We start from the raw sequence: 22,085 nt of genomic DNA, 5'->3' as shown, positions 1-22,085 counted from the left end.
TGGTTCATTGTTATCCCTGGTGTGCGATCACGCAGCCAAGTCGCTCAACAACGCGGGTGGGCCTGCGTACCGCTTATGAATGCGACAATAGTCTTTCCAGCAGCCTCTATCGATCTCTCCATATGCACAGCTCGTTGCAACGATTTCAGTAGGGCGCGTGACTTCTCTTTCTGGCGATGAGCGGCTCCCGAAAACCTCGGCCGGTCAGTTTTACCAACGAAGGAGGAAGGATTGGAGCCCAGATCGGTCAGAACAATGTTAATGGAGATTTCATCGTTCAGTATGTTTAGCTTTGCTCACCAATTTGGCGGCAGCTCTACTGACTGGACTTCCTCATTATAGATACGATAAGGACCCGCTCAAGCAGTTACCTTATGCTGTCGAAGCGCCTTTCAATTCGTATACGAAACGACACGAGCCCACCTGCCTCCCCGATACCCGCGTAGACCTTCTCCATAGAATACACAGCTGGGTTGATGGACAAGATGAGCGGACAATCTTCTGGTTGAATGGCTTCGCCGGCACGGGCAAGTCTACAGTTGCTCGCACTGTTGCGGAAAAACAATCTCAACGTGGATGCCTAGGAGCCAGCTTTTTCTTTTCACGCGGTGGCGGAGATGTTGGACATGCTGGCAAGTTTGTGGCAAGCCTTGCATGCCAGCTTGCAAGCAACATACCTACGCTTCACCAGCATATCTGCGATGCTATCAGAGGATATAGTGACATTGCAAGTCGATCGCTCCGTGAACAGTGGCATCAGCTTGTACTACGTCCACTGTCGAAGCTAGACAGCCCTAGCTGCGAGAAGTGTTACGTTCTTGTAGTTGACGCGCTTGATGAGTGCGCCGACGAAGCCGACATTCGGATCATCCTCCATCTTCTTTCCGAGGTTCGGTCGTTGCAGAGGGTACGGCTACGGGTATTCCTGACGAGTAGACCCGAGATCCCTATTAGGCATGGATTTTGCCAGATACCAGACGAGCATCAATACTTTATACTCCAAAACGTATCACCATCGATTATTGACCACGACATCACCGTCTTCCTCAAACACAATCTCAAAGCTATCCGCCAGGAACGCTCTCTGGCTGCCGATTGGCCGGGCGAAGACGTCGTCAGAAAACTGGTCAAGATTGCATGTGGACTGTTTATCTGGGCCGCAACTGCTTGTCGATTTATCCGCGAAGGGAAACGATTCGCAGCAACACGGCTTAATACGATTCTCAAGCGCAGCGGCGACACCTTGACTGAACCGGAGAAGCACCTCGACGAGATCTATACAACCGTTCTGAGTCAATCCGTGTCCTCCGAGTACTCTGACGAGGAGAAGGAGGAGTCATTTAATATGCTTAGACAGATCCTAGGAAGCCTTGTCGTTCTCATTTCACCCCTTTCCGCACACTCTCTACACAAGCTGCTACATGTAGCGAAAGACGATATTAATCAGACGCTGGAGGATCTGCACTCCGTGGTAGACATTCCGAAGGACCACATGCAACCCCTTCGCTTACACCACCCTTCATTCCGCGACTATCTTCTTAGCAGGGACAGGTGCAAGGATTTAAGCTTCTGGGTGGACGAAATGCAGGCACACCGTATTCTAGTCGATAGCTGCCTCCGGCTTTTGTCGACATATCTAAAGCAAGATATTTGTGAGCTGAATGCTCCAGGTATGCTCGCAGCCAAGGTTAAGAGCAGCCGAATAGAGCAGTTCATCTCACCAGAGCTTCAGTATGCATGCCGCTACTGGGTCGAGCATCTTCAGAAGAGCAGAGCGCATCTTCGCGACGAAGACGAAATACACGTTTTCCTAAAGGAGCATCTACTTCACTGGCTTGAGGTCCTCGGATGGATGGGCAAGGTCTCTCAAGGCATCCATGCAGTGATGGTTCTAGAGTCTACTGCGGCGGTAAGCAGCTTCAACAACGGCAATATGTACTGCTGATACATGTCTTAGAAGCATGAATGCCCCCGGCTGTCCCAATATGCCCAGGACGCTAGGCGATTTGTCTTATCTAGCAGACAAACAATTGAGCAGGCCCCGCTCCAAATATACAGCAGCGCGCTTGTATTCGCGCCAACGATGAGCATAATAAGAGAGCAGTTCAGAGACTGTATACCGCGATGGGTACAACGATTGCCGAGGGTGCAGAATAACTGGAGCGCGGTGATGCAGACGCTCGAGGGGCATTCAGATTCCGTCAGCGTCATCGCCTTCTCACGGGACGGTAAGCTACTGGCCTCGGCGTCCTGCGAGACGGTCCGGGTATGGGACACGGCGACAGGGGCATTGATGAAAACGTTTCAGTGTAATTCGGTTCACATTCGCGTCATTGCGTTCTCGCCGGATGGCAAGCTGTTAGCGTCAGCACAGGAGGATATGGCAGTTAAGCTGTGGAACACCGATACAGGAGCAGTCCTGCAGACGCTCAAGGACCATTCAAGCTATGTCGATGCTATTGCCTTCTCGCCGGACAGCAAGCTGCTGGCGTCGGCATCGGACGACAAGACGGTCAAGCTGTGGGATACCTGGTCAGGGGCGCTGCTGCAGACGCTCGAGGGACATTCGGGCTCTGTCATGGCTGTGACCTTCTCGCTGGACGGCAAGCTGCTGGCGTCGGTGGACGGGGAGACGATCAAGCTGTGGAACACCGGCACTGAAACGGTGCTGCAGAGGCACTACAATTGGGGATTAGTCCACACTATGGCTTTCTCGGCAGACGGAAAGCTGCTCATAGGAAAGTTGGACAGGAAGGAAGTCGTTTTATGGGATACCAGCACCGGAGTGTTGCTTCAGAGGCTTATAGGCCATTCAAATTCAGTCTCAGACGTGGTCGTCTCGCCGGACGGAGCGCTGCTGGCGTCAGCATCAAACGACAGGACTATTAAGCTGTGGGACGCAGGTACAGGAGCAGTGCTACAAACGCTCGAGGGCCATTCAAGATTGGTTAATGCTGTAGCCTTCTCGCCGGACGGCAGGCTGCTAGCGTCGGCATCAGACGATAAGACGGTCAAGCTGTGGGACATCGGCATGCGAGCAGTGTGGCAGACGTTTGAGGGCCATTCGCATGCCGTCAACACTCTAGCCTTCTCACCGGACGGCAAGCTGCTGGCGTCAGCGTCGTATGACCAGACGGTGAAGCTGTGGGACGTAGGCACAGGAGTGGTGCTGCAAACGCTCGCAGACCATTCAGGTTCATTCACGCAAAGCAATATTGAGTTGAGGTTCGCTCTCTGTGTCCATATTGTGGTCTTCTCGCCGAACGGTAGACTGCTGGCGATAGCATCGAACGACAGCATCATCAGGTTGCGCGACGCCAGCTCAGGGGTAGTATTAAAGACGCTTGAGGGCCATACTGGACATATCGATACTGTTGCCTTCTCCCCGAACGGCAAGCTGCTGGTCTCGGTATCATGGAAACAGACAGTACTGTGGGACGTTGCCACTGGAGCGGCGCTTCAAACACGAGAGGGCTATTCGGGTTCTTTCGAGGCTGTGGCATTCTCGCCGGACGGTAAGCTGCTGGCGTTGCCATCAATTGAGAATACTGTCAAGATGTGGGACGTAGGCACGGGAGCATTGCTGCGGACACTCAAGGGCCATTCAGATTCCGTCAGGGCTATAGCATTCTCGCCGGACGGCAGGCTGCTGGCGTCGGCGTCGTGGGACCGGACCATCATGCTGTGGGGATCCGCCTTTGGGGTGGTGCTTCAGATGTTTGAAGTTGATGCCATTATTGAAAGTCTTTCATTCTCATATGATGGAAGATTCCTAGAGACTGAGGTAGGACTGTTACCTACCCTGCCTGCTTCCTTGGCCGTCGGCGGAATTATTTCTCTACGGAATCTTCCACGGGGCATATTTGTGAAAGAGCAGTGGGTGACTCGAGGAACGGAGAGTCTGCTCTGGCTTCCTCCCGAGTATCGGCCAAGTTGCACAGCCTTTCATAGGAACGTTGTTGCTCTGGGGCTTCCGGCTGGTCGGGTGGTATTCATGGAATTTGCTCGTTGACATATCGTGCTGGCTCTCCCCATACACCTCCGTTTTGGGCGACAGAAACGGAACTGCTATCCTTGATAGCGTCTCTTTTGCTGATACCTGTCGTAATCTGCAACATTACAAGCACCAAATGGATTCGGATAGTCATAATCATGATATCTACGATTGTTTATCTTTCTATCTTGTCCAAGTTGACTCAGGTCGAGGACGATGGAGTTGGTCCTTGTTGGAGCCATGTACGTTAGCATTGCCGCTGAGCACGATGTTCCGGAACGCTAACACACAATTCGATGCTAGGTATGCGACTGTTCTTATTGTGTTGGTATCTGGTACTAATAAGATATGCTTCTGGAGAGCATGAAACGTGTATACAGGGCTTGATCAAGGCGCGCAAGGCGTCACGACACCAGACACTTCATTGATCTGGCTCGGTCATATTCTGCATATGGAAGCAACAACACGTACATATCATTTGCTCAAGGTGTCGACGGCTAAAACCTCCAGTCTTTCGACACAAGCGCTTGATATATGCTGAATAATTATTAAAGGTATAATTTAAAAAAAGTAGTACCTCGGTTGCGATTTGTTAGGGTCGGGTGGCAATAGAGTCGGCACATCGCCACCTCTAGCAGGGAGGACGGCCGACCCGCACTAGCCATGACCTTGTAGATGTTTCGAAATGTATAGATAATAGGGGGGTAGAGGTACATGTAGCTACGACCCATGAGATCGCCACTTTCTAAGCTAACGTTACATGTACCGCCATTGGAAAGCGCTAATAAGTTACGTATTTTGGTAAAGCGCTTTTTAAGCGGCCGTGCGCTCAGAATCCTTAAAGTGCATCGCTAGGTTAGCTTTGTGGGAAAGGTGTATAAGGCGCTAAGACGAAAACAACAAGACAAGTGCTATGTCAGCGCAGCACGTGATCCTAAGATTAAAAATGTGGCGAAGAGATCGTGGCTTAAAATTAAGTGGTTTAAGGTGTGCCACCTTATGGACGGGCTTTGTAAGATACTATACATACATAATACATGGAAGGCTTCTGGCACTAACTACAAACATAATAGCGCCGACCAAGAAGGTACCGATCGGCTAGATGATTTTGCCTGCGATAGCGTGCACAAGGCTAGTAATGACTTCCGAGCCTTAGAGGGAGGTTTTCAGGCTAAGATAATGCTATTCTGCGACAATTCGGAGCGATAAAGGCTTGAGGTTGGCGTTGTGGGAAGCGAGGTCTGTTACTGCGCGAAAGAAGGCGCTGTACAAATCAGGCTCGGAGGCGACCATGCGAACGTAATTTTTGGGGAAGGGTGGATCATGGGCATTCAGCATTAGTTATAACAGACTAATTTCATGGAATTATAGTAATATTCGTTGTGCGCATGGGTTTTCCAGCTGGCAAAAGTCAAAGTACCGATGGTTTGTCCGGTCACAGGGGGTGTCCGGTAACCCAGGGACGGATGTTAGATTTAGTTCGTATCCCAAGCGAGGTTGTCAATGGATGCTCGATTGACAGACATGATCGAGAAGGTTGCATTTGGCTTTAATTTAAGCCTAAGATGGCTGGTGTAAATAAGAATGACCTCTAGCGTACTTCAGCATGACACTTGGTCTGTGTTCTTGCTCCTTTCAAGTCAGAGTTGCTACCATGGGTTGTGCTCAGACGCTAGGCTGATACAAGACGAGCTCGTGTCTAGCGTATCACCTTCCGCGCTAGTTCTAACATGGGCAAGCTCCTTCCTATTCTATGAGAGCACACACAAGCATTGGGGGCAATGCTATATGTAGAAAAAAGGGAAGGGCAGTTGCCTCAGTATGCGAAATTGGGACGCAACGCCTATTTATCTTGTACGGAGTGGGTTGGTGCAAAGGAACACGCGGAAGACTGCCCGCACATCGTGCACTGTAGCGCTATTCTATGAAGTCACAAGCCAGACGCTATTAGAGCGACTCAACTTCTTCCTCTCATCGACGACGCATCGGTGAACCGAACATGGAAATTGAAGTACTCCATCATCCAATAGTTAGCAGTCGTGGGCCTTGTGCTGGATGCCCACTCAACATCAAGTTCTCCTAGAACCTTAAAAACGAAGGCGCGCATTTCCATCATGGCGAGTTCTCGGCCCACGCAACCGCGGCACCCTTTGCCAAACTTATTCAAGTCAGCGGCTTATCGTTTAAGTCATTCCGTCCGATACTTACTGTCATAAAATTCTGGTCCATGGATTTGACAGTAGCCGCGTCTGCTTCAAGCCAGCGCTCCGGACGGAAGTGCTCGGCATCCGCTCCGAATACTGCTTGATCTCTGTGCGCTAGATATTGAGGTATCCCAAGCACAGTTCCTTCTTTAACGAAATATCCATCGACATTCAGACCTCCGGCGGGCACCACTCTCTCGATAGGAGGGCTGTTCGAGGTGTGAACCCTCAGGGCCTCTTTTATGACAGCATTTCTGATTCGGGTAATTAGCCTGACGCTCCTGAGCTTTGCCATCACAGCTTACACATAGGTGTGATCGGCATCTGTATTAGAGCGCACGATTTTTGCTAACTTGGTGTAGACCCTTTGATCCTTGAGAAGACAATAAATGATGGTCGTTAGGCTGACCGCTACCTCCCCCGCCGCAGCAAGACTGTGCGCGTCAGCTAGCTCGGAACAACGGTTGATGACTCACTCACAATGCCTCAAAGAGCACATTCACTGCCTCGTCGTACGCGTTCTCTTCAAGCTTGTGTTTACCGTCTGAGAGCACGCGGCAAAGGAGTGAGTTGCCACACGAGTGCGATTGCGTGTCGTGATTGTGAATTTTCCTTTCAATCTCCTAGATGCACATTATTAAAAAACCTTCAAATAAGAGGAATCTTCGCGTACCTCAAGAAGTTGGATGGTAGGGTCTGGAAAACTGCGAAAACTGCGACAGAATCCCATGAAGGTTTTATTGGCTAGAGTTGCCGGACACCACTGGGGAACCTGGCCGAGGACTGCGGCGGAACGGACAATTGTTTTGAACGAGGAAACCATTCCATTGAAGTCCTTCCTCGACGCCATATATCCAAAGTGGTCTCCAAAGACCAGCGCGTACGTCATATCGAAGGCCCAGTAAAAGGTCCAACTTGAGAAGTCAATCGAGTCCCCTTTGGCTGCTTTAGTTTGTTCTATGAAGACGTCCACGCTGTAGTCAATCTCTTTGGAAAATAGTTGGGGCTTATTCAGCAGATTCACGAGAAGCGTGTGTTTGAGATGCTTGTTGAGTGCTGGGTCCGAGGTGGTGAAGACCGTATCCAGCGGCTTGCCTTTGTAAAGTGGACGGAATACATCATAAAACTTGCCCTACAATCAAGTCAACGATCGCTTCACAAACGAGCGTCGGGCAGGAACCGGTGTATCTGTGCGGCGAACCCCCGCGCACATTTGAACCGGCATGTATTCACCTTTCGGAACTGATGTTTAGAGTCATAGACGACTGGTATCCAACGAGACTCAGAAATTGAGACGTGGTATGGACCTGTCTGAACAATTGGGCCGTACTTCCGATGCAATTCGGCATATCTGCGAGGAGCGTCTCCCCACATGAGAAGCCAAACACGGTAATAGGTGGTCCATCGGCCAATAAGAGGACCCGGAATAGCCCTCTGACGTACCCATCTATTTACAACCAAGACGTAAGTCAGGCCAAGGACAAGTACCGCAAACATGTACGAGGCTAACATGCTGATTGAGTCCTGTAGTATAATGTTCGTCGAAGAATTGAATCGAAAAGATGTCTCCACCGAAAAAGCTTGGCCCAGGAGTTGATCATTAAGACCCACCAAGGACGCGGCCCCGAAATTCTTCAAGGCCGACTTGCAGGGCCGCTGCAGGCTGTTAGAAGTCAGCCTTTGCTGCACCACAAGGATCATTGCATATACAGCGCCAGGGTACGCGAGCAACGAGATGATTGGCGATTACCTTCGGACTTTGACAGATCCCTGTCTTGACATTGGATTTACTGCAACGTGCGCTTTAATCTAATATGGATGCATAGTGAGATTCCTCTTCCAATTCTAGACTGGTCGCGCCAATCGACAGTTGCTATATTGTGCAACGTTCGTGAAGTGGTGGTTCTTCTCTTTTCACAATTTACCCACGCTCATCGGAAATACCCTCATCATGTCCAAGCCTCAGCCCAAAGCAGAATCTCTCGCAGCCACGATTAGCCAGAATACTGCAGAGATAAGCCAATACCTAGCTGCACAAGGCCTTCCCGAGCTCTCCTTTGCCCCTGGAGCACTTCCTGTTCTGGATCTCCCACCGCATCTTCAAAAGGCTCGGGCCGAACTCCTGGATGCGACTGCAGAGCTTCATGATCTAGTCACGGGACCTCTCAGCTACCTTGTAGGCTTGGTCAGTCCTACTGTACGTAGTGTTTCTAAGTATCGGCTGCGTTACAATCCCACTCACGCCTCTAATAGCATAACATACTTGCGAGTATTAAATTCATCAACCAGTATCAGGTCGCATCGAAGATCCAAGCAGATGAAGAAGTCAGCTACGAAGAACTCGCTCAACGATGCAACGTCCAGGTCGATGCCATCCGACGCCTCCTGCGCTTAGCAATTGCCTTCCATATCTTCAGGGAGACCTCGAACGGTTCAGTTAGCCATTCTGCAGTGTCGAGATGCATGCTTGAAATGCCTCTAGTGAACGACTGGATCGGCCATTTTTGCGATGAGGTATGGCCAGCATCTCCACATACCGTCGACGCCCTGATGAGATGGCCAAATTCGGAGGAGCCTAATGAGACCGCATTTTCACTTTCCCAAAGCTCCAACCCAACGCTTTTCGGGTTCCTGCAAGGCACCCCAGCCAAAGCTGAGCGTTTTACGAACGCGATGAAGTTTTTGCAAGCTGCACCTGAGACAGGCGTATCACATCTACTGAAAGACTTACAATGGGACACAGAACCTGTGCCGAAACGTCTGGTCGACATTGGTGGTGCAGACGGAGCTATCACTACCGCAATTCTGCGCCACTTTCCGACCATGACAGCAGTGGTTCAGGACCTACCGAATGTCATTGAATCAAACAAGGTCCCTCACGACCTAGAAGGTCGCCTGAAGTTGATGAGCCACGACATGTTTTCTCCACAACCATTGCTGGATGCTGACGTTTACCTCCTCCGCTCGGTGCTTCACGACTGGTCCGATAAGTACTGCATCAGAATTCTGCGCAGTATCATCCCAGCCCTGAAGAGTGGTTCAAAAGTGATTTTGAACGAAGTCTGCATGCCTGCACCAAAAGTGCTGTCTGCTTCTCAGGAACGGCTTTTACGGTTAGCTCATGACTGCCAATCCATGTGAACAATGCTAATACATGGTATAGAGGTTATGATCTAACGATGAAGCAATTGTTCAATTCCAAAGAACGGGATGCAAAAGAGTGGGAATCTCTCTTCGCCGCTGCCGACACCCGCTTTCATATACGGAGAATCACTTGTTCCCCTGGCTCTGTACTATCAGTGATTGAAGCAGTCTGGACAGAGGGCTCCACTGTGACGTTTGAAGAGTCACTATAGATCCATAGAAGATTGCAAATGAGAGTGGTTATTGTCCATGTTCTATCACCGTTACATGCACTCAAGTGAGTTCGATCTTGAACTCGCTCAACTTCCAGTGACTGCACTGACTCACCCTTCCCACTGCGCCACAATGATTCCTAGGCTAGACACGGGTGGCTTTTCAATGCTCAATATCTGAAATCTGCTGTCTGCTTCGGCGAAAAGCGCTTTCCAATCATTCGCTTCTCTTTCCTTGCCATTCGTCAGAGCTCGGACAGCGGTGTCGAATATCCTGCGCGAGATCTTAGTGGCGGTTTGAGTAGATATTTACAACAGCAAAATCACATACCTTAGAGTTCTATCCTGCAGGGTTAACGTCTTGCCCGGCTCAGGCACGATGTACTCGTGCAGTACAATCCTAGCCCCTTTTCTCAATGCTGGTATGAGAGCGCGCAAGATGCGGATCGAATACGCATCTGACCAATCGTGCAAGATCCAGCGCATAAGGTACACGTCTGCGTCTTTAATAGGTTGATCTGTAAGGAAATCATGGGCCATGAACTCAACTCTGTCGCCCAAATCTGCCGGTGCGCTCGACTGGGCTTTTTCGATCACGTCTGGCAGATCCTGGATGACAACCTTGATCTGAGGATACTTCCGGGCTATGGCGATACCATACTCACCCTTTGAGCCACCGACGTCAACAACAGTGCCAGTTTCCAAGCTATCCCAAGGATAGTTCTCTAGTAACCACTTGGGAGAATAACCTGGTCCCATGCTAAAGAGGGACATCGCCTGAGCGAACTGCTCAGGGCGACCAGGAAACTTTGCCATGTGTGTGAACGCTGAGTCTTCGGTGTTGTTGGCAAGATTATAACCCTTTATGGCAAGGCGGTCAGCGTATGATCCAAGCGAGGAATTCAAACTCACCGTCTGATGTGGTTCCCCCGACTGTGGCCACTTTTCCATCGCATCGGCGATCTTCAGTGTCGCAGGCATGATTTCGGTCGCAGTCATCTCGACCCATTGGACCATAAGAGGATTATAGGCTAGCAGCTTTGATGCTGCAGTGCGAGTCACGATGCCCGTCTCTTTCTCGAGAAATATGTACGAAGGCAATGTTGAACGCACTAGGCGTCGTACCTCAGGTTCTGGAAGACCACTGTTCGCTGCCAACTCGTCGTATGTTGCGTGATCGCGATCGGGTGGAAAGCTTGATGGGATCTTGAAGCGGCAGATCGCTTGCGTATTCGCAAATTCGCTAGTCTATCAAAGGGTCAGCTTGAGAGTCTCCATGCACAGTATCAGAATTACCGTTTGATTGGTTATGGCGGCGAAAGAACCGCCTAGCAGCGTTGAAAGCTCCTTACAAGCCAACAGGGCGGCATCCTTGGTCGAAGCAAATTTTGGGTTTGCGTGGAAACTCAAAGGCACATCCTGTTCGATCGAGAGATCTGGTGCATCTTGAGTCTTGAGAAAGTCCTCGATGTCGGAGATACTTTGAGAAAGAATCTCCACTAGCTGCCGGGCTCGCGAAGCCATAACGAACTTCAAGGCTCAATTTGTTGCTTTAGATCGCGCGGAGAGTGGGTAATAAGTCTGCTATTCCAGGCTAGAATGTCTAAGCTGTGTAAGCCCACTTGCACAACTTAGCAATGAAAGTTGTACACGAAGGCGAAAATAAGGGGGGACTACCAGTACCCTGAAATCCCACTGGAAATGCGTGTTATCCGAAATGGTGCGTGGGAGATATGGAAGACAAGCAAAATGTGGGATAGCTGCAGTCATCGTTGGCCCTGCCGCAGTTGTGTGGCACAGGCTGACGTTCCCCGCCACCCCAGACTATGCATGAAAGTTAATCCTTCCCCGAAGGTCGGGTCCCAGCCCCTCTTTTGTACGTAGAGCCAAACCTTTGGGTCCCGAACTCACCTCTCGGGCGAGTCGGACTTCGGATTAATGCAGTTGCATGTTCATTAAGCCTCTACCAATGGTTCGCGAAGATACACGTCTACCCTGTCGCACGAGCGCCAACCGCAAAAGCTTTGACTGCGCGGGTCCTTCCGCCCCGGTGGCAAGAGTAGTGTCTTATTGTCCCTTCGAACGACCGATTTGCTGCCACTAAGCTTTGCGAACTTCTTCTCCGTCGGCAAACCTAGTTTCCCTACTCTGTTTGACCTTTGGTCACCTGCGCGAACTATCTTGAGCGAAAGTTCTCGGATCGAACATGATGCATTCCTCTTACTCTGTTGCATCAGTGGTGTGTTGTGCTATTTTCACCTTTCTGGCGGTGGTTGCTGTTCTGCTTCGCCAATATGCACAAAGTTTGAAGAAGCAACCTATGACAGCCGATGCATGGTTTCTTCTTGCAGGTCTTGTGAGTCATGCTAACTAATGATTGCACTGTCGTTTACTCATGGACTAGATAATCATCGTAGCTCACGGTGGTCTGATCATTTATGGAGCCGTTGATGGTGGGTTGGGGTGGCCGATCCAAGATCTGAAAGGCTCCAAGGTTTTCACATTCCGGAAGGTATTCGACCTCGTTCTTTACCTAACGCATCAGCGATGCTAATGTGCTAAGGTCATTTGGGCGAGCCAGGTACTGTGGGTTGTCTCTATCACGTTAGTCCGACTAGGCCTACTGTTCTTCTACAAACGAGTGTTTCCCACGCCAAAATTCAAGATCGCAGACAACATACTCATCGCTTTTACAACATGTTGGGGTCTCACCTCCGCAATCGTAAGCCCATCCAAGTGCTCAGTCATCCATATTATTCTAAATACAGCTATAGGGAACATTAGCTGCATACCGCGTCTACCAGTTCGAGCAGCCGATCAACTATCCCGTGTGGCTGCTTGTCAACTCGATCCTCAATTTTGCCCAAGATGTCGCCACGTTGTGTCTCCCGTTGCCTGTCATAAAGAATCTTCATATTAGCCGGACACGCAAGTTCCTTGTCGCAGGCATCTTCGGTCTCGGCTTCTTGTATGTTGGTCCCCAAAAAAAGAAAAAATGTCGCAAGGCTGATCCATCGAGCAGTAGTATCATTGCCTCCATCGTACGGACAGTTTACTTTAGGCGCTTGATGGATCTTACTCCACTACAACACACATTTTCTTGTACGTTGGAATGGGACCGCTTTATATCGTCGAACTGACTCGCTAATAATTACCGTAGCTACAACGGTGTATTGCACCATTTGGTCTATCATAGAACCATGCAACTCGCTCATCGCTGCCTGTCTGCCCGCTCTTGCACCTTTACTGCGCAAAGAACATCGCGGCCTTCCCACAGTCATTCGAAGCATGTTCTCAATGGTGAGCCTGAGGTCTGGCAGCAACAGAAGTGGCGGGAGCCGCCGACTAGCAGGAGAGAGTGCCACCGATCTCACACAGGGAGCTGAGACTACAACTCGGAAGCCGAACAAACTTCACACTGTTGAATCTCAGGTATGCAGCGATGAATACGAGATGGGCAGGCCTCAATAAGATGATACCCCCACCCGAGCAAATTTCAAGCGTAAATATGGCAAGATACGTTCAATAATCGTTTTGTCTTTCCTCTCCAGCGATGGGGTCACTGGTCGTACACGACTCACCGAAATATATGTATATCTCGATGGCAAAATCTCTAGTAAACTCTTTGTATTATGCAAATCTCAATACGTATACACACGTCAAGTAGCACCTTTGATAATCTGAACCCTTTCCAGAGCATGGAATTTCGACACTCAAAACCAATCTATGCAGAATCCTCAAAGTCCGCTTTCAGGCCTTTCGCACCAATTGCCGGATCGCTCGATTTAGCAAAGCTCGGAATGCAAGGTGCCGTGTGTGGATCCCGGAGTCGTTGAAGAACAAGCGGAATGGCGCTCGCGTACGTGCGTAAGCTCTTGAGGGTGAGGGATTGCGTGGAAGGTGACACAAGGGAAAATCACAACCTTGTCCGGGGAGGCCGTCAGCTGGCCTTCGATGCACAATTACATCATCATATTACTGCTCTCATATCAACTGAGCTTACTGGATAAACACATGTAAGACCAGGGGAGTTGGGACGGAGTAGTCCTGTGAAGGAAGGTCGGGTAATCTCTTATCGACGAAGGGGTCCTGAGCCGCTCTAGGGTGGATCAAGCTAATAGCGAGGCTGCATCGCAGGTCAGCGCACTTTAGTACGAACTCCGGCCGGATTTGGAAACGGGCGCGACGTTGAGTGAACAGTTGATTGGCTAAAAGGCCAGAGGCGTTTTCCCGGCAATGCGCTGCAATGCCTTGCAATGCCTACGTCTTAGCCACCTGCATTTGGATGTAAGTCCACATATGCAGACCTGGGGCCGAAAGCTCCACTCAGAAACTCTTTCGTTCCGAAATAGTGCATATCGTGATAATCAATGTATGCATAGCGATGTAAATGGATACTGATTTCGCGACACTGCCATGTTTTGCTCGAGGTAGTAGTTCAGGGTCTCTCGCATGCCCATATCTTACTCTTCGTCAATCTCAAGATCACGACTCGCATTTAGAATACTCTCTTGTTATCTCACCTCCATCATCATGGGTATCCTCCAGTGGACCAAGTATTCCCCAATTCCTTCGATAGATGATGGGACGACCTTTGCTGCAAAACAGAGACCCTTCTACTACAAACTCTTTATGTTGTCATTATGCTTCATAGCAGGCACACTTGGATATTTGGCCGCAGAAGGAGTCGCGTACCTTCACGTCAAGAACCAAACTGTTCATCGTGAGTAACGAATCCCGACTAAGCTGGTATGCGATGACCAATAGCCTCAGTTGATACAATCGACCACACCTTTCGCTACAATCGCAGTTTTTCTTACCCTCCGTCTAATCATACAAACCATGCGTGGCGCGAGATCTTTCCAGAGGAGGGAGGCTTCTTCGTTCATCCCGTTATCGCCCCGACTCGTAGCACATTCTCAGTGTTTCACCAGCTTCATTGCTTGGTAAGAACTCCAGAGATCAATTTTCAGGCTCGTAGACTCAAACAAGTTTGCAGAACGCGCTGCGGGGCGGCTACTGGGCAAGCCACCATGCCGCCGTTCAAGGTCATAAGCTGGTGGACGAAGATCTTCCGGTGGATATTCAAGAGAGCCATATACGTCATTGCATTGACCTTGTCCGCCAGTCACTCATGTGTCAAGCGGATACAACTCTGGAGGTCGTTGACGAGAAGATCAATGGGGTTCATGGATTCAGGACAATGCACCAGTGTCGGGACTGGGAGCAATTGAAAACATGGACTAGTGAACAGCAGAGGAAGCAACATGTCGAGCAGATAGTCTAATTGTCAGACATCATATGAAGAATTGTATTCGGTAGTGGAGACGGAAATGGGTTCTTCAAGATTGAGTTCTCATTATTGAATAGTGTAGCACGAAGATAGCTTCAAATATTACTGCAAGTTTGGATTGACCATCGCTTCCATTTCTTCCCGTTGAACCACCCGATCCTCCACGGACACAACAAGTTGCTTCCAGTCCACGCACTTATGATTTATGGGACGTGTATTCAGTTGAGGCTTTGACTTGTTTGTCCAACCAAATGTAGTGAGAGTAGTGTCGCCATGGCACAAGGCGGCACTCCTCAAAATATCCAGACAATGGTCTAAATTGCTGTTAGCCGTGGCATAAATTCGGCACTAAAGTTGAAGTCGCTCACGCACCAGCGTGGATGCTCGATTCCTCAAACTCATCTTCGGTAATGTTCGGGTAATAGTGATCACGGTATACCCACTGTCGCACCATTTTCTGCGTGCCTCGTTAGGTCGAGTTGCTACATGCCAAAAACTGAAAACTTACAATGCAGTGAAGCTCATGAAAGACACCAAGCCAGGCCATATACCCTCCTCCTGGGAGTGGGACCGAGGTCTGATTGCTCCGATTCAGCTCTCCAGGAGTTACTCGTATGGTTGTTGGCTCGAGTAGATAGTGCCATGCTGCATCGATTGATGATGATGGAAGTCCAGCGTAAGGTGACTGCTCGAAATCGTCGTAGGGCTTAGGAGTTATAGCTACTCCAAGGCCGTTGATGGCTATTTGTATCAGCACGTCTATCAGAAGGCTGTGAAGTCGTCTGAGTTCCACGTACGATGAAGGGAAGTTTGGAAAGCACAATTCTTTCTTGTTGACCACACGAAAATCCCAGTGTATGTCGCGATGAGACTCATATGGAGAAGCAACCATAGTTTAGCTCGCACACTGTTCCAAAATGGAGCAGTCAACCGTTCACCTGTCGATGCTCCATCATCACCGAGGAACGGCTCCTTCTCAAAGTTCATGTTTTTCACGGCAACAATTACCCTCTCAGTGCCTCACAGAGTGTCGTATCAGCTGGAAGAAGCTCATAATCGTTTACACGACAGCCAACGCTCATTTCCACGCCGCTTGTACTATGACAGCACAAGTCTGTCTCGTATGCGGCAAAATCAAGGCGAAGCCCAAAGCAAGGGGATCATGCATGCATGCGTGACCGGACACCACAAACTCACTCACTCCCTTTGCCTTAATATCGGCTCGGTGACCGTGAGACCAGTAGAATTATAGCTTTCTATGCATGCAAAAGCAAGCACATTCTCAACACCGATGTCAGGCGTGCAGGGCAGTCGCCGCCGATCTGACCAGGAGATCATGCGACGCATCTTCAACATCACATTAGGAAGCCTGCCCGATGGAGAATTGATTATCATCACCTTAATACACGCATGTAGGGTGTATTGATATGGTATAAATAAGTGGTATAAATAAGACTTCAACTGGCTATCATCGCTAACACCTCCACTGAACGTTTGCCAACATCCCCAGTAGCTACACGTCGTTCTATCCTCTACTGCCACAATGAAGTCCATTGCGATCTTGAGTTTTCTCTTCACCCTGATTCTGGCTGCGCCCGTTCCTTCCGATGGTAAGCTCGCCATGCAGGCGGATCTAGGCGTTCCACTAACATCTAGTGCTAGAGCATGTAGCCGTTCGGGCCGAGCCTACGCCAGGTGGGGCGATTTCAAGCCACCTCATGCCCATTGTTGACTCAGCATTTAGATAACGACGAATGGATCGTCTACCCTGATGTCGATCGCGACGAGGATGTGGTGTACGCCTACCACGCCATCAACGACAAGTGAAAAAAACACCGGAGGATAGTTGAAGTGCGCAGAAGTAATAGGGGCACAGTTATACTATACTGCAGGTAGCTACGTATAAGATACAGTCATTCGTTTATTCTCTCCCGTCTGGTCAGCGATATGTGACAAGTGACGTAAGCCCTTCGCCGTTCCGTCGAAATTAACTATTTGGGGGCCAACATGCGCTTTGACTCCGACCGAAGGATAGATCTGCGCTACCCCGCGTTGGAAGAGGAACAAGTGAAGGCTCAAACACAAAATTTCGGTAGGAAGGATCGTACCCTTGAATGCAGGTATTGTGCGGGGTGTTACCATTTAGTTGGAAATCGTTTCGTACGAGAGTCTGCAGCGGATTACAGGGCTTAGCGATGTGGTCGGATTTGTTGCGCCCTCAACGGGTTTATCGGGTCGATCAATCATATAACCGGGGTCGCTCGAGGGTGGAATGTGTTGCAGTAACATTGCATCTTCTGGCATTATTCTCAGCCAACCGCAAGATTGTACCACGCACAAGCATCCGCGATTGGAGACCTGGACTTGGTTCACATCTCAAGGGTGCATTTTCTCTATGACGAATTGTCTCAGCTATCAAGGCAGACTCATCTATTCGCTATTGTCTTGACCCGGGACCTGCTAAAAGAGGCTGGTTCTCCCCCTCCGGACTATCACTTGCATCTCCTGCAGCGGCTTCTGTGGCCGGGCTCTGCAACATGCCGTACCACGCAATCATCGCCACCATGATAAGCCCGTTGAGAATACTAATGACTAGGGCAATAATCCCCTTAATCGTGAATCCAGCGGGTAACGGTGGCGGCGGAGCAGGTTCTCCGTTGAGGTCAAGCAGATCGTCCACGTTCCCGGCGGCATTCCCCGAGGTAGGAACAGGGGGCTTGTTTCGTGTACACATATTATAGTGATCGGGAGGAATGACGGCCGTTTTCTGGAGCTCGATCGGTGCTTCGATGAATGTCGCGATAAGGCCGGAGGCCACGTGCCTGAAAATCAGAGTCAATGACCGGTCCATCGGTATTAGACATAGAAGCCTCACCATTCCAGGTGGCAATGGAAGAGCCAAACACCAGGGTTGTCGCTGCGGAATCTCAGAACCGCATAACCATTGGGCTCGACTAGCACGGTGTCACGCCGCATGGGCACAGCTGGTGCGCTTGCTGCATCGGCATCATCCGAATAACTTCCTGCATCTTCCTCGGAGCGTGCAATAACTTGGAAGGCATGTCCGTGGAGATGGAATGGGTGTTTCTATCCACAATCAGCTACCTTGTCAACAGGTTGAGATTGCAACGTACTCCATCATCATTATTGTTCAGGATGATTTCAACAGTTTCATTCCCGTGTAGCACAAAGGAGTTGGTGTGGCTGCCATACACAATGGGGTTGCTAGAATACTCGCCTGAAGACATTACCGTGTAAAGGGTCGGAACGTTCGGTTCCACATATGTACTGTTGTTGAAGAAAGCACTGGGTAGACACGTTAGAATCGTTCAGGTGGAATGAAAGCCGATCCTTACTAGTTGGCTCCGTCCCCTAGGTTGTCCATCTTCATATCCAGTGTGATTGTCCTGTCGACCTCGCGAAGCGCAGCCAAACTGTCCAATGGTCGAAGTGACATGTCATCCAAGGCCTCAAAGACGTCCATTTTTATCGGTGCTGGTAGTTCCTTGGAGCTGTCTAGTAATAACCAGCCAGTGGCGTTCGCATTCAGATCATCCGGGATTTCATCGAATAATTCCTTTGGACCCGTAAGCTGGAGGATCATCTCCGGAACATACAGTATAAACATACCTTGTCCATGCTTGCAACAAAAGGAATATTGGTCACGCCGTCGCTTTCGACCGTGAGAATAACAGAGTATCGTTGACCAGCCGTGAGATAGAGCATTTCTGCTTCCGCAGCTTCGGTATATATGCCATCAACCTCCACGACCCTCATTGAGCAGCCCTGAAACCACACATACATGCTCGCAAAAGCAGCCATGTTTACCTGCCAATTTAAGCGAAGATCCCATCTATTCGACTGGAAACATGTTTACCATTCGTATCAAATACGTCTTCCCCGGCTGAACCGCAACAGTGACATTCTGTCCGTCATTGATCAAAGCCGATTTTGGCACAGGTTCAGCGCCAGTCGGATTCGTGACACTGATGAAAGACGCTAGGAGTGGCCTCATCAAATCATGATACCAATCTGAGAAGGAAAGTAAAACCTCCTCGTCGAAGTCCTCCTTGTATGGATTCTCTGGGTCATGCACAATGAGGGGAGCTCGAAGTCCATCGGGATATTGACCTCTGGTGTGGGAATGGAACCAGTACGTCCCTGGCTGGTCAATCTTGAAGTCGTACACGAAGCTATCGCCAGGCGGAATTTCACACTGTGCTACACCTGGCGGGCCGTCCATGTACGCTGTACCGTTCATGTAAAGGCCATGCCAATGCAAGCTGGTCGTCTCGTTGCCCAGATGATTGGAAACCTTGATCACAACTCGTTCGCCTTTTGTAACTTGGAGAGCTGGTATAGGCCATTGACCATTTATACCCATGACGGGCCTTTCGTGCAGGCCATCTGGGTTCCGATTCAGCCACGTGACGTTGAACTCGCGGTGCGTCACCTTCGTGCAAGCGGCACTGTGGAGGAAACCCAGCAACAACCACAACACATTTAGCATTGCGCTGGATGGCGCAGTGAAGGAGGTCGATAGTCGATGTGAAATGGTCAATACCAGGCTTGGATGCTGGGCGTTCTTAGCTCATTTCCACGGCGAAAAGCGGAGAGGTGGGGCGCGATCGCAAAGTCCATCGATTCTGGCTCCCGAGGCGCTCGAATCATCTGGCGCATTGAGTTCGTGACTTACCAGGACCTAATCCCTTGACCGGCAAGGCTTGAGCGTAGATGTAGGCATTGTGAGGCAGGCGTGTTACGTGTTGCAGGTCGATCTATCAGATCCGACTTTTATCCGATGTCTCTGTTTTAGGCTTAAACGGTGAACGAGTTTTGCGGCACTAATCTTATCTGATGCTTGAGATCCGAGGTGCCCCGCTCGGCACGTCCTACCAACATCATGCCACCGAATATCGCATCTTGACATCCTTGCCGACCCAGGAGCATTTACGTGAGTTTGTAGCGGTGCATAGAGCGATTTGCGGCGACATTTCATAAGAAGCACGGTGTGCAGGACCGTTCGCGACTTTGCTTACCACCTGCATCAATCTCATTCCTGTGTAGCTGCACGCTCACACAACCGTTATGGTCCAAATCTTTGCCGCGCAAGGTCTGTAGACCAAAAGAATGCATACCGGCCTGTACTGAACAGACTAGTCTTCTTTATCTGCCTGCGCGAGTGCCTGGAGACCAGCATCATCGTGTCGGTTCTACTCTCTTTCCTGAAGCAGACCTTGACCTCGGAAAATGACAAGCCCGTCTACCGCAAGCTGGTTCGACAGATCTGGCTCGGGGTCCTCCTCGGCGTCGCAATATGCATCGTGTTTGGTGCCGCAATCATAGGCACCTTCTACCACCTGCAGTCTGACATCTTCTCGCAATATGAGTACATCTGGGAAGGCGTTTTCAGCCTCATTGCGTCCGCAATCATCACGGTCATGGGTGCAGCGCTGCTCCGGATCTCCAAGATGCGAGATAAGTGGCGAGTGAAGATTGCGGCCGCTCTCGATGCAAACAGCGCCGGGGAATCTTCGCCAAGGGGTCTCCGATTCCTCGGAGAGAAATACGCCATGTTCCTCCTACCCTTTGTCACGGTGCTTCGCGAAGGACTAGAGGGTGTGCTCTTCATCATCGGTGCCGGTCTTGGGCTCCCCGCGACTGCTTTCCCGCTGGCTGTGGCATGTGGGTTAGGCGTTGGTGCGCTGATTGGATACCTCCTATACAGGTAAGGCACTTCGCATTTAGTACCTGTCGCATATTGACACTTCACAGAGGAGGCAATGCGGGATCCTTGCAAATGTTCCTGGTTGCGTCGACTTGCTTCTTGTATCTGATAGCCGCTGGCTTGTTGAGCAAGTCCGTCTGGTTTTTCGAGAACTATGCGGTAAGTCATGTGTCAGCTCTTTGACGAAGAGCTTTGCTTATACGATCCAGTGGAATGTTGCAATCGGTGGTGACGCAGCGGAGACAGGTGCTGGGCCCGGGTCATACGACATTCGCCAGAGCGTCTGGCATGTCAATGTAAGTTGCAGTGCCTTGAATGCCTATTTCACGAATGTATACACCTACCATGACATCGAGGTGGAGCACTGTATCACAATCTTGATGCAAGGTCTCGTTAGAACGATGTATCCTTGACTCAATGACAATGTGCTAACATTCGCGACAACAGTGCTGCAGTCCCCAGCTCGACGGCGGCGGCTGGTGGGGCGTCTTCAACTCAATCTTCGGCTGGCAGAACTCAGCCACCTACGGCAGCGTCATCTCCTACAACCTATACTGCATTGGCGTTGGTGTCGCATTCCTACGCATGTACATCAGTGAGAAGAAAGCGGTCAAGGCAGCGTAAAGGACCATAGTTGCCCGCCCCAATAGGCCACCCGGGGGCAACTCAGGTTACACTACAATTCATCATCCACATTTGACTATGTCTCCTAGTGTCGCACTTCCCATCCCCAATCCACAGTGCACGCTCTCGGCCCACCCTCAACATAACGAGTTCACCACACATTCAGGAATCCATTTCTTTCCTCAGGTATCATAAATACATCCATTACTAGCTGTCACGCACGACATATTATGTGCCTCTACGATCACCCATCAACACCGTGAATCTCACCCACGCCCTCCTCTCCCTCGTCGTCGCGACCACGGTGGCCGTGCCCTCCCATCCCCACGCGGGCCACCACACCCCTGTCGAAATCGACAAAATGTCGCACTTCGACTGCGTTGTAAGTAAACCCAAGCCGTCCCATGCTACATCGTCCCCCAATGCTCCTCATCCGGTTCCGAATCGTTCTATCCGCCAACCGCGGCAACCATATCCACGTGAAGCTCGACAAAGTGTCCCGTTTCGTATTGTCTCTTTTCTTTTCTTTTTTTCCTTTTTTAATTACTCCATTTACTCCATTCTCTCCATTCTCTCCATTCTCTCCTCTAGAGGAACTATTGGGGCCAGCACTTTGATGTCGAGTTGTACCCCCAGCGCGAGTGCTGCCACACCAAGCACGGCGGTGTGAAAATAGCTGTTGAGCACGAAATCTTGCCATGCGTCAAGGCGACCTGCAATCACGACGACAGGAGCGAGATCGTGCACGAATGCCGTAAATGGTTCCACGATTTCTGCGACTAGCTGCTCGGTTCTGGTGATGGATTGCGATAGGATGCAGATGGGTTGAATACTTTGACTGGATGGTTCGTGCGCCAAACAAAAGCCAAGGGAGTGGACCTCGAAG

The 22,085-nt window shown here is 50.2% G+C and overlaps 9 protein-coding genes across 9 annotated transcripts; 5 read left to right on the top strand and 4 right to left on the bottom strand.

Annotated features, from left to right (window-relative positions):
• The first annotated feature begins 130 nt into the window (after window positions 1-130).
• Window positions 131-4,128, top strand: CC84DRAFT_1116347 (putative WD-repeat protein). The gene is made up of 3 exons (XM_018175458.1): window positions 131-280; window positions 343-1,909; window positions 1,958-4,128. Exons 1-3 carry the CDS (start codon window positions 177-179, stop codon window positions 4,010-4,012), a joined length of 3,726 nt encoding a protein of 1,241 aa, XP_018036993.1. The 5' UTR covers window positions 131-176; the 3' UTR covers window positions 4,013-4,128.
• Window positions 4,129-5,951: 1,823 nt separating this feature from the next.
• CC84DRAFT_1087918 (cytochrome P450) lies at window positions 5,952-7,572 on the bottom strand (the record flags this gene model as incomplete). Its single annotated transcript, XM_018174223.1, has 6 exons — window positions 5,952-6,152; window positions 6,203-6,479; window positions 6,504-6,632; window positions 6,679-6,821; window positions 6,872-7,330; window positions 7,432-7,572. The coding sequence occupies 6 exons, from the start codon at window positions 7,570-7,572 to the stop codon at window positions 5,952-5,954; spliced, it is 1,350 nt and encodes a 449-aa protein (XP_018036992.1).
• Window positions 7,573-8,149: 577 nt separating this feature from the next.
• Window positions 8,150-9,554, top strand: CC84DRAFT_1241254 (putative O-methyltransferase; the record flags this gene model as incomplete). The annotated part of the gene is made up of 3 exons (XM_018184050.1): window positions 8,150-8,395; window positions 8,452-9,311; window positions 9,362-9,554. The coding sequence occupies 3 exons, from the start codon at window positions 8,150-8,152 to the stop codon at window positions 9,552-9,554; spliced, it is 1,299 nt and encodes a 432-aa protein (XP_018036991.1).
• Window positions 9,555-9,639: 85 nt separating this feature from the next.
• On the bottom strand, window positions 9,640-11,273 carry CC84DRAFT_1241238 (S-adenosyl-L-methionine-dependent methyltransferase). The gene is made up of 4 exons (XM_018184049.1): window positions 10,851-11,273; window positions 10,467-10,802; window positions 9,886-10,415; window positions 9,640-9,828 (listed from the first exon to the last, which is right to left on the bottom strand). The coding sequence occupies exons 1-4, from the start codon at window positions 11,076-11,078 to the stop codon at window positions 9,666-9,668; spliced, it is 1,257 nt and encodes a 418-aa protein (XP_018036990.1). The 5' UTR covers window positions 11,079-11,273; the 3' UTR covers window positions 9,640-9,665.
• A 193-nt stretch (window positions 11,274-11,466) lies between these two features.
• Window positions 11,467-13,190, top strand: CC84DRAFT_609901 (uncharacterized protein). The gene is made up of 6 exons (XM_018186877.1): window positions 11,467-11,910; window positions 11,959-12,066; window positions 12,118-12,276; window positions 12,329-12,522; window positions 12,577-12,656; window positions 12,715-13,190. The coding sequence occupies exons 1-6, from the start codon at window positions 11,761-11,763 to the stop codon at window positions 13,023-13,025; spliced, it is 1,002 nt and encodes a 333-aa protein (XP_018036989.1). The 5' UTR covers window positions 11,467-11,760; the 3' UTR covers window positions 13,026-13,190.
• A 1,157-nt stretch (window positions 13,191-14,347) lies between these two features.
• CC84DRAFT_1088765 (uncharacterized protein) lies at window positions 14,348-14,841 on the top strand (the record flags this gene model as incomplete). Its single annotated transcript, XM_018174272.1, has 2 exons — window positions 14,348-14,500; window positions 14,554-14,841. Coding segments are annotated over 2 exons (441 nt in total), but the record flags the coding sequence as incomplete, so codon positions are not given.
• A 108-nt stretch (window positions 14,842-14,949) lies between these two features.
• CC84DRAFT_1047752 (uncharacterized protein) lies at window positions 14,950-15,580 on the bottom strand (the record flags this gene model as incomplete). The annotated part of the gene is made up of 2 exons (XM_018173432.2): window positions 14,950-15,169; window positions 15,399-15,580. Coding segments are annotated over 2 exons (402 nt in total), but the record flags the coding sequence as incomplete, so codon positions are not given.
• Window positions 15,581-17,116: 1,536 nt separating this feature from the next.
• On the bottom strand, window positions 17,117-19,606 carry CC84DRAFT_1116341 (multicopper oxidase). Its single transcript, XM_018175457.1, has 7 exons — window positions 19,544-19,606; window positions 18,725-19,423; window positions 18,478-18,675; window positions 18,204-18,424; window positions 17,982-18,153; window positions 17,723-17,934; window positions 17,117-17,669 (listed from the first exon to the last, which is right to left on the bottom strand). The coding sequence occupies exons 2-7, from the start codon at window positions 19,355-19,357 to the stop codon at window positions 17,285-17,287; spliced, it is 1,821 nt and encodes a 606-aa protein (XP_018036986.1). The 5' UTR covers window positions 19,358-19,423; window positions 19,544-19,606; the 3' UTR covers window positions 17,117-17,284.
• Window positions 19,607-19,743: 137 nt separating this feature from the next.
• CC84DRAFT_1162977 (iron permease FTR1) lies at window positions 19,744-21,412 on the top strand. The gene is made up of 5 exons (XM_018178144.1): window positions 19,744-19,960; window positions 20,008-20,575; window positions 20,623-20,734; window positions 20,785-20,871; window positions 21,023-21,412. Exons 1-5 carry the CDS (start codon window positions 19,936-19,938, stop codon window positions 21,197-21,199), a joined length of 969 nt encoding a protein of 322 aa, XP_018036985.1. The 5' UTR covers window positions 19,744-19,935; the 3' UTR covers window positions 21,200-21,412.
• The last annotated feature ends 673 nt before the right edge of the window (window positions 21,413-22,085 follow it).

The sequence above is a fragment of the Paraphaeosphaeria sporulosa genome (assembly GCF_001642045.1).
Source record: "Paraphaeosphaeria sporulosa strain AP3s5-JAC2a unplaced genomic scaffold CC84scaffold_4, whole genome shotgun sequence".
Classification (NCBI taxonomy): domain Eukaryota; kingdom Fungi; phylum Ascomycota; class Dothideomycetes; order Pleosporales; family Didymosphaeriaceae; genus Paraphaeosphaeria; species Paraphaeosphaeria sporulosa.
This window is presented reverse-complemented; position numbering and strand designations above follow the sequence as displayed.